We start from the raw sequence: 10,000 nt of genomic DNA, 5'->3' as shown, positions 1-10,000 counted from the left end.
ACACACACACACACACAGACACACACACACACACACACACACACACACACACACACACACACACACACACACACACGCACACACACCATTGATGAACTCCTGCTCGATAGCGGAGGTGACACTACTCAGGTGGGCACTGTGCTCCCTGCAGTCTTTCTCTGCATCCTCCCAGGTGTGTCGGTGGCTGAAGTACCTGTCAAAATAAAGCAGGAAAACATCTATAGGAGAATACAGCAAAAAGCAGAAAACAAGCGGTATGAAAATATGTATGGCATAATGGGCTGCGAGACGAGTTTAAATGCTACAGAGTGCTGCTGTAAGTATGTCAAGGATAGCCCAAGGGTATGGAAGAGAGGGTACTCCAGATAGACGGGGGGCGCTGTGGTTACAGGTGAACATTTGGTACCTCTTGTTATGGCTTCTTCTTCCTCCTTACCTGTAGCAGTGACCATGGAACTTCCTCCAGCCGTGCTCGCAACCTTCAATGTCTGCGAAGACGGACGGAAGGGAGACAAGGGCAACAATAAGGTTAGACAGGGGCAAATATTATGACTCCAGGGCAATTAAAACAGGGTGTATGATATGACAGGGATACTCAACTTGCTTTGCCCGGGAGACACTTTTGCAAAATGACAGGAGGCCAGGGGCCAGTTAATAAACAAACATTAATATACATTTTTCTGTATCAGATTGTAGGTTTTTGGGATGTCAGCCGGAGTCTAGTCTGACAATTTTGTGCACACCGGATATATAGCTGGCGGTGATATTTGACAATTTAGCTGGAGTTCAGTCAAACTTAATTTCATGTTTTCATTATGAATTAGATAATGGTCAGGGGGGCCAGGCTGCACCCTATCGCGGGCCACATCTGGCCCCCGGACCGCAGGTTGAGTATCACTGGTGTATGAGAACACACGCATGTAGAAGCTGCCTTCCATCCCATTGGCCAAATAAAGGAGTCAAATATATGAGTCTGGCATCCTGAGAGGCTAAATATATGAACTCTGATTATGCAGGCTCTTTTTCAATCTCTCTCTCTCTCTCTCCCTGCTCTATTAGTATTCATTAATAACACCAAGGGCTGTGGATTCATTTGTAACTGCAAAGGTTACATATTCATTCATCCTCATTAGCGTTAGCGCGTGGCGCAAACACACACAGAGAGGACGGATCAGGAGCGGGGGGGTGGAGCCACTGAGGTGAGGAGAGGCTGTAGGTGTGTGTGTGTGTGTGTGTGTGTGTGTGTGTGTGTGTGTGTGTGTGTGTGTGTGTGTTTGCGTGCGCGCGCGTGTGTGTGTGTGTGTTTGCGTGCATGCATGTGTGTGTGTGTGTGTGTTTGCGTGCGTGCATGTGTGTGTGTTTGCGTGCATGCATGTGTGTGTGTATGTTTGCGTGCATGCATGTGTGTGTGTCTGTGTTTGCGTGCGTGCATGTGTGTGTGTTTGCGTGCATGCATGTGTGTGTGTATGTTTGCGTGCATGCATGTGTGTGTGTGTGTGTGTTTGCGTGCGTGCATGTGCGTGTGCGTGTGTGTTTGCGTGCGTGCGTGCGTGCGTGCATGTGTGTGTGTGTTTGCGTGTGTGTGTGTGTGTGTGTGTGCGTGTGTGAATATGGGCGTGTGAGTGTTTGCAGGGAAGTGGGGAATAGAAAAATAAACTGTTAGCAGGCGTCTCAGTCTGCATCAGTCACCCCGCGGCGCGCTGACACATCAGATACACTGCCTGATAGCGAGAGAGAGAGAGAGAGAGAGAGATGGAGGCTTGTGATATTGGCCTGTGACAGATAGATAGCGGTAACAGATGCTGCACACTGATGAGGCGGATTATTTCCACCAGGGCGTCTCACTGCTGGGATCAGATGGCAAGGAAGGAACCGACGATCTCGCCGTACAGGCTGCAGAAGCATCCCACTCAATTTACCCATCATGCTACACAATCCACGAGCAATTTTTGGGAACAAAGACTGCTGCACGAGAATTTCAACTCGCACACACAGCCAGAGATAATTGCTTCTTGATGCATTTCTGTTGCCATATTCTCACCTTTCTCACACGTGTCTCCTCCATAGCTGGGCAGGCAGAGGCAGAGGAAGGAGTCGATCTTGTCGATGCACGTTCCTCCGTTTTCGCACGGGTCAGACTGGCAGTCGTCGACATCTGGGGAGGAACGGAGAAGCCGGCTCGTTAGGGTTACGGAGAAGCCGGCTCGTTAGGGTTATGGAGAACCTGGCTCGTTAGGGTTACGGAGAAGCCGGCTCGTTAGGGTTACGATGATAATTGAAAGGATTGCTCGTGTTAGAGACTCGGGCTGCCAATCAAGTACTAACACAACAGTCGGTCGTTAACCCCGGTCTAAACGGTCCACATTGGCCATCCTGTCTCCTCTCAGGAAGTGCAGTACAATTCAAATAGAGACACTCTAATCTCTTTTTGCTGTTGTGTTTTTGTCCTCATTCTCTCAGGAAGCAAGAGACTCTAAAAGCCTTCCAGGGATTATTACGTCCTTCATTATGCGTCTGCAGAGCTTAGGGTGGACTTGACGTATGTGTCCTTTAATCTCTTCTTCTTGTCTCTCTTTGTCATACTGTCTCTGTTTACAAGAGGTGGCAGTGAATGCTAAGTTAATGCTAAGCACAGGTCCTCAGAAAAATGGCTGATATTTTGTGAAGGTCTGTGTACAGAATGTGAGCTTCAGCTTACAGGAGGGAAATAACAGCCAGTAAACTCTAGGCTACTGTCAAGTCAAATAAAGTCAAGTTTATTTTGTATAGCCCTAATTCACAAGCATGTCTCAGAGGACTTCACAGAGAGAATATGTCTAGCTAAATCTAGCTGACGCAACAATTACAGTAGTAATAATGACAACGTGATTGAACAATCATGATAGAGAGAGACAGAGAGAAAGGGGGAGGGAATGTGGGGGAGGAGAGAGCAGGGAACGGGGGGGAAGAGGAGAGGGAGCAGAACAGATATAATATACTGGCGCTGGGTGATATGGTGATGAATAGTCACAAGGGACAGTAAAAACAGGGAACAGGGGAATGTGGGGGAGGAGAGAGCAGGGAAAGGGAGGAGGTGGGGAGGGAGCAGGGGGGGAGGGGGGGAGGAGGAGGGAGGAGAGAGCAGGGAAAGGGAGGAGGTGGGGAGGGAGCAGGGGGGGAGGAGGAGGGAGGAGAGAGCAGGAAAAGGGGGGAAGAGGAGAGGGAGCAGGTGAGGGAGAGGGGGGATGAGGGGGAGGAGAGAGCAGGGAAAGGGAGGAGGTGGGGAGGGAGCAGGGGAGGGAGGGGGGATGTGGGGGAGGAGGGAGGGAGCAGGGAAAGGGAGGAGGTGGGGAACAGGTAATGTGGGGGAGGAGAGAGCTTTCCGTTTTAAGCATGACAAGTAGTATGCGTGGGAAAAAATCCAACATACAAATAACAGCTGAACTGGGGTCAGCCACGGGAATGTAAGGTTTCATGATATATTAGTCACCTCACTGGAACCCTTGTGCCAGAACGTAGTGGGCCAGAGGGCTCATTGTCATTTGACTCCAAAATATCTATGGAAGCTCTTAACTTGAGACAGAACACGTGTTGCTTTAACTCGTGCTTCTGTGACCCGTTGACGTCAGCACATTCTGCACATCCTTGTGAGATACATAACAGAGCGGTTCAAACTTCTTCCTCTTTGAAGAAGTGTACGTAGCCGCCTACAGGAGGCGCCGACGTACACTTCTTCAAGTAAGATGAACCTCCAGAACTCCAGAACGTTTCTTCAAACAGCATGGAGAAAACCGGCCCTAAATCAGAGGATCTGGGGTTCAAGGCCTCCGCATGTACTGTAGGAGAGCATCCGCCCCGCTGAAGTGTCCTTGGGCAAGACATTGGATCCCTGCCAGCTCCAGTACAGCTGTTCTGTGCTCTGACCTCTCTGTGAAAGGAGGCGAGTGACAGGAGAATTTCCCAACAGGGATCAATAAAATATCCCATTATCATTATATTATAAATGGAGGCCATGTCATCTTCTCTCCTGTTTTTTTGTTGGCAAAGAATAAAGCCCAATTTATGCTTCGTCTGCCGACACTTTTGAAATGGTCGCCGACAGAAATGAGGACTTGAATCGACACTTTCAAGTGTCTGCGAGCAGTGTCTGCTACCTGGTGAAATGTCTAGTGTCGCTGACTACGTCACATAATGTCGCGCAAGTCTGATTGGCTATATAGACGGGCACGCGCGACTTCCTTGTTTTAGTTTTCGCTGAAATGAAATTAATGAGCGTGTCCCCGGTATTTTTATCAGCCTGTCCTTGATGTATGACTTCGTGAAAATCACAAAGAACACCGTGACCAACTTCCCAGAGAGAGAGGAAGTGATTGTGTGGTTGTGTGTCGTTATATGCGGCGACGTGGGTTCACTGACAGCATTCCCTCTCTTGCCTGTCTGCACTGCACTAGTTCTCTGCCTCCCTCTGTCTCTAGCGTCACGTGACCGTTGCGCCGCGGAGAGAAGCATAAATGCAGCAACATGAGCGACACTTTATTTTTCGTCTGCGACCATGTGCTGAGCGACACTTTCTAATAAGTATAAATTAAGCTTAACCGGTAGCCTCGGACCACCGAAATCTATGAAAGCACACAGCAAGAGGACACGGCTAAAAGCTACTTAAAAGCTTACTGTAAAGTTTCTTCACAGAGTGTCCTTGGTTGGTCCAGGGTTACTTTGTTCCAAGCGCAAAAAGCTCAACCGCCGAAAAGGGTCAGTAACTGTGAAGAGCTACAAAATAAATAAATAAATGAATAAAATTCAGACTGAGCAAACTAGAGTGGGCTTTTTAGCCTGTTATCCAAGTGTGACGACTTCAGACCACAAGGCTCAGTTCTGCATGTATGACCCATGTGGCACATCTTCCAAGTGAGACTGAGGGGGGAACTTTCAGATTTGGGAAAGGGAAACTGGATGTTGTCACTACGGCAACGCTTCACTGCCGATGCTGAGAGAATCTGTAGGTGTTTAGGTGATGCTGTAGGTAACGCTTCTTAAAATCCCACATGAGTCCATTTAGCCAATAGGAGCAGAGGTTGGAGGTCAGGCTGATGATGGGCACACTGATAAAACATTACATTTTTAGATTGTTTCTGACAATGTAGTCACTCAGGCTTTTCTTAGACTTTATGAAAATAGATAATAATAGTATCATCTAGCAATTGCAATTGCAATTGCAAACAGACAAAATAACTTCTTGAATATGATGCCGGAGACAGAAAAAAGAAATATTATCTAGGTCAACATTACCGGTAATTTGTGTAGAATATATTTTAGATTGGATTTTTAAAATGAAACTAAGCAATTATGGACACGCAGGACAATCTCGTTTGCAGCTAAATTAACTTATGTGGGCATGTCAGAAATTCAAAATGTCGCAGTGTACGAATAAGAACTATGTATTCATGGATTCTCAGGTAATCATGACCAGCATGACCTTGAATGACCCCTGCTCCCTGACCCCATGACGTTCTCACTCCCTGCTCGCCACACACTGCTTCCTCTCCTTCCCCATTAAAACACTCTTTCTTGTTTGGTAGAAGATGTCTGATCCTCTCATCCTTCTCATCCATTATGCAGAGGGGAGGCTGCTCCTGAGAGAGATAATACTGCAAATTCTGCAAATCCATACAAAGCTCCCCAGCCTAGCCGAGCATCAGCTGCTGTGTCTGTCAGTTTGTCCCTGTCTGTCTGTCTGTCTGTCTGTCAGTTTGTCCCTGTCTGTCTGTCTGTCTGTCTGTCTGTCTGTCTCTGTGACACTGACAAAGGTAAGATAGAGAACTTGGCACCACTGATGGGAGGTAGAAAAGTCTGACCTTCTAACAGAGAACTGGACCTGCAAATTTAGAGAGTGCAGAATAATAAGAGATGGCAGTACATGGCCACTCTATTGAATGAATTGTGGGACCGTGGGACTCCGCTGAGAGAGTGACACAGAGAGAGATGAGTAGAGTGAGAGAGAGAGAGTGAGTGAGTGACACTCAGAGAGATAAGGCGCTTTCACACCGGCCTTGAAAGCCGCAAAACGCACGGAAAATAGGATCCGCGCCTCCAATGTGAAAGTTCTGAACGCGCGTTGGTGGGTAATTGTTGTACGCCTTTTGTCCCGCCAGCCGACCTAGTCACAGCGCCGGGTTAGCAGGTAACCCGCCTCCACTTGAAAGCGTAGGAGCAGCAAGCCGGAACAGTGTGAATGCTCAGCTCATTCATAAAAAAATTACAGGGGAAATCACCTCATGTGGCAAGAAAGACAGTGAAAGTAAAAAAAGTAGCCTTCACAATCATGCGCCAGGAGGAATGCTCCGTGCCTGTAAGTAGCAGGTTAGGCTTTATGCTCAAACGATGTTGACATTAGTAGCCTAGGTAAAATTAACGGATATAATAATACGCTTCAGAGGACTATAGCTGTCTGTGGCGAGTTGGTCTGAGGATATTCCCTCTGGAAACCAGCTCCAGAACTGAAATCTGTCTAGCTAGCCACTTGTACATCCCCTTACAAAAACTACTAACGTTATAGTAGTCATGTGCATTTAAAGCCTATACTATTCCCCCCGACGAACGTTATGCAGACTGCAGCTGTTTGATATGCGGGCGTCGTCTTTCAGAATGGCCCCTAATTAGGCTACTTGATGGTAATCATTTGCTTTACAAAAAACTGGAACCAAAAGATAAGAATTAGCCTTGTAGCCTACCTAATAGACTACATGATGGTGTGTCTGTGATGCATAAAGTCGATCAGATGAATATTGAAAGCCTTGTTACCATGCTGCATGTGGACAACACTTTCGTGTTTTATCAGTTTGATCCTTAACGAGCGCAGCTGCACCTCGTTGGCTGGCATACATCAGCGATGTTTGGTTGTTGAATGAATTTGTTCATCATACAGTAGCCTAGGCTACACTAACCTATGAAAATATTCATTTTGGGCGAGGAGCTGGGTGGAAATGCCTCCGCTCGCCTTTCAATCCGGGAGGGGTGGATGTCACTTGAAAGCACACCCCAGGACGGGAATGTGAGAGAGAGTGAGTGAGAGAGTGACACAGAGAGATACGTGTAGTGAGTAGAGTGAGAGAGAGAGAGTGAGTGACAGAGAGAGAGAGGAGTAGAGTGAGAGAGAGAGTGAGTGAGAGAGTAACACAGAGAGAGAGGAGTAGAGTGAGAGAGAGAGTGAGTGAGAGAGTGACACAGAGAGAGTGAGTAGAGTTAGAGAGAGAGTGAGAGAGTGACATAGAGAGTGAGAGAGTGAGTAGAGTGAGAGTGAGAGAGTGACAGAGAGAGTGAGAGAGTGAGTAGAGAGAGAGAGAGAGAGTGACACAGAGGTGAAACAACACATTTGATAGAAGACTTCAGACACAGGTTGAGGTAGTCTACTGAAGAAATTAAGTGGTGAGAAAACGAATCCGACTACAAACACAGATAATGACTCATAACGTGATAACGTAACTCACTGAGAAACAATGACCAGCTCATCTCACCTAATGTTAGTTACTTAGTTAGTTCGTTTGTTCGTTAGTTTCGTTTGTTCATTCGTTAGTTAGTTAGATTGTCTCTCGGCAGGATATCTCAAAATGTCACCAGATTTCCATGACATTTGGTGAACAGATATAGACATTGAGCCATTTGGTGGTGATCCGGCTCTGGGATTTTTGCCATTTCGACGATTGTCTTCTCGTTCTTTCTTTCTGATTCCAAGCCACTAAAATGGTTTAAATTCAAAGTGATTGCAACGATGTCTTTCAGTGCGCAACAGCAAGTTGGAGAGTGGTTGAGCGTTGGCGGAGCATTGTGCTTCCTGACTGCCTTCCAGTTCATGTCGCCTTGGCATCAGCAGATAAGAAAAGGAGGACAGTGAGAGCCAACACTTGGAGAAGAACGAACACGAGTTTGACCTTGAGGGACCACACCCCCATCTTAACTGCCAGAACCTGACCTATGACCCCTGCCTCCATACAACCTCTGTGCGTGCTGTCCTACGGTGATGGAGAGCTTGACCTCTGACCTGCCAATAGACCGTTGAGAAAGCCAATACGAACACACACAGACACAGAGCTGACTATATTATGTGAATGTGTGTGTGCGTACGCACGTGTGCGCGCGCGCGTGCGTGTGTGTGTGTGTGCGTGCGTGCATGAGTGTGTGTGTATGTGTGTGTGTGTGTGTAAGTGTGTGTATAAGTGTGTGTATGTACTCACCGATCTCACAGTTCTCCCCCGTGTATCCTTGTGGGCAGTAGCAGCTGTAGCCCTTTCCCTGTGGAAGGCACTTTCCTCCATGCAGACACGGGTTGGTCACGCAGGGCTCCCCTTCAGCTGCTAGAGAAAAGAGGGGGGCGGGGCATCAGTTGGTTAATTAGGGATACTATATATAGAGCCAAAGTGAACGTTACTTCCTGCCTTTTTCTCTGTACCAGCGTTTGAAAAAAATATGAATGGGGGTCAATGGCGAGAGACTTTCTTGACTTGCAAAGTTAGCCTGCTTTCTCACTGGGAACGATTGCTTTCGTTCCGTTCTGTTCCGCACACGGGAATGATCGCCTCCCCTCCCCTCCCCTCTCCTCTCCCCCGCTGGTCAGCTTTCACATTCAATGGTAAAATGGTAAATGGACTGTATTTATAGAGCGCATTTTTATATAGTCTATCGACTACCCAAAGCGCTTTTACATGAACGCCTCACATTCACCCATTACAGCATTTCTTCCGCGCTCGGAACCCGGAACAGAGTGCACTTGCATCATCAACTATGCCTGGAGTTTATCGTCGCCCGTGTGTTGTCTATGTGGTTCGGAACGGTTGACTTCCACACTCGCAAGTGTTCCGTGCCCGGGCACGGCCAAAGCGCTCCCCGGACCACCTTTTCAAGTGGATCCTGTCACGGTTCCCCGTTGCGCGCCCGGGCGCGGAACACAACGTTCACACTCGTCAAATGTTCCCGAAACTGGGGTCAATTTGGGGACAAGTGTGCTCAGGAACGGTTCCGCGGGGCATCAGTGAGAAAGCACCCTTAGAGTAGAGTAGTACAGTCGTTAGACTTATATGGCCCAGAGAGAGAGAGAGAGAGAGAGAGAGAGAGAGAGAGAGAGAAAGAGAGAGAGAGAGAGAGTAGGGTGCAGTCAAGCCGGGCCTGTGTGGCGTGAGACTTACTCGGGCGCTTGCACGCGGCCATGCAGTGCTCCTCAGAGTCAAAGTTGTTGTCGTTGCCGGCGCAGCCCCCGTACACGAAGCGCACGCACTTCCTCTGCCTCGTGTCGAAGTGCCAGCGCGGTATGGAGGCTCGGCAGGGCCCGGTCTCCGCCTCCAGGCCGCACACCGCTCCCGGGGGGACAGCGCTTAATAGATCATCCACATCTGTAAGAATATGCAAAATAACAAATATGGACTGTGACATCTATGGTTATGATGAAACATAACCAATCGGCCAGCAATGGTTTCAGCTACAAGTAAGACAGAATGCCTTGTCCATGTTCTCTCATAAGGCAGAACATAACTGCTGTGAACTGAAGAGCAGGTATTTGCTGATGCACACACTTGTCTGATTACGGTCTGGCTGAAGAGGAGAAATTTAAGCATAACTGCCCATATTTTTTTTAATCTAATTTCTATCCCCCGTTAGTGCTCATTTTAATGTTTATCCTGGTTGCTGCTCCACCCTCTGTCGATCTGGGCAGAGCCCAAACTGGCTCCATGCTTCCTCCGAGACATGGGCAGTTAGCCAGCTGCTTCTTTTCACCTGACAGGGGGAAGCTTCACCGGTAGGACATAGCACGTGGGAGGATCACGCTATTCCAACCAGTTCCCCTCCCTCCGAACAGGCGCCCCGAACGACCAGAGGAGGCACCACATCAGCGACCAGGATATTGCATGTTTTGGTGAGGGGTTCCTATAATGGTAGTTTAAAACTTTAAATGGTTTGATTGTATTGAGGTGGCACGCAGAGTGCCCAGAAAAGAGTGAGACAGAGAGTGAGAGAGTGAGTGAGAGAGTGA

At 48.1% G+C, this 10,000-nt stretch overlaps 1 protein-coding gene across 1 annotated transcript in view; it reads right to left on the bottom strand.

Annotated features, from left to right (window-relative positions):
• Nucleotides 1-10,000, bottom strand: part of LOC310797375 (neurocan core protein-like) — a gene marked incomplete at both ends in the record, with an annotated part of 59,901 nt that overhangs the window by 3,894 nt on the left and 46,007 nt on the right. The window contains 4 exons of the mRNA XM_083659746.1: nt 87-193; nt 437-488; nt 2,042-2,155; nt 8,211-8,327. Coding sequence (XP_083515872.1) covers nt 87-193; nt 437-488; nt 2,042-2,155; nt 8,211-8,327 — 390 coding nt within the window. The remainder of the gene's footprint in view (nt 1-86; nt 194-436; nt 489-2,041; nt 2,156-8,210; nt 8,328-10,000) is intronic.

This window comes from Poromitra crassiceps (assembly GCF_964638095.1).
Source record: "Poromitra crassiceps genome assembly, chromosome: 23".
Classification (NCBI taxonomy): domain Eukaryota; kingdom Metazoa; phylum Chordata; class Actinopteri; order Beryciformes; family Melamphaidae; genus Poromitra; species Poromitra crassiceps.
The sequence above is the reverse complement of the archived record's forward strand: the minus strand, read 5'-3'. Positions and strand labels throughout refer to the sequence as shown.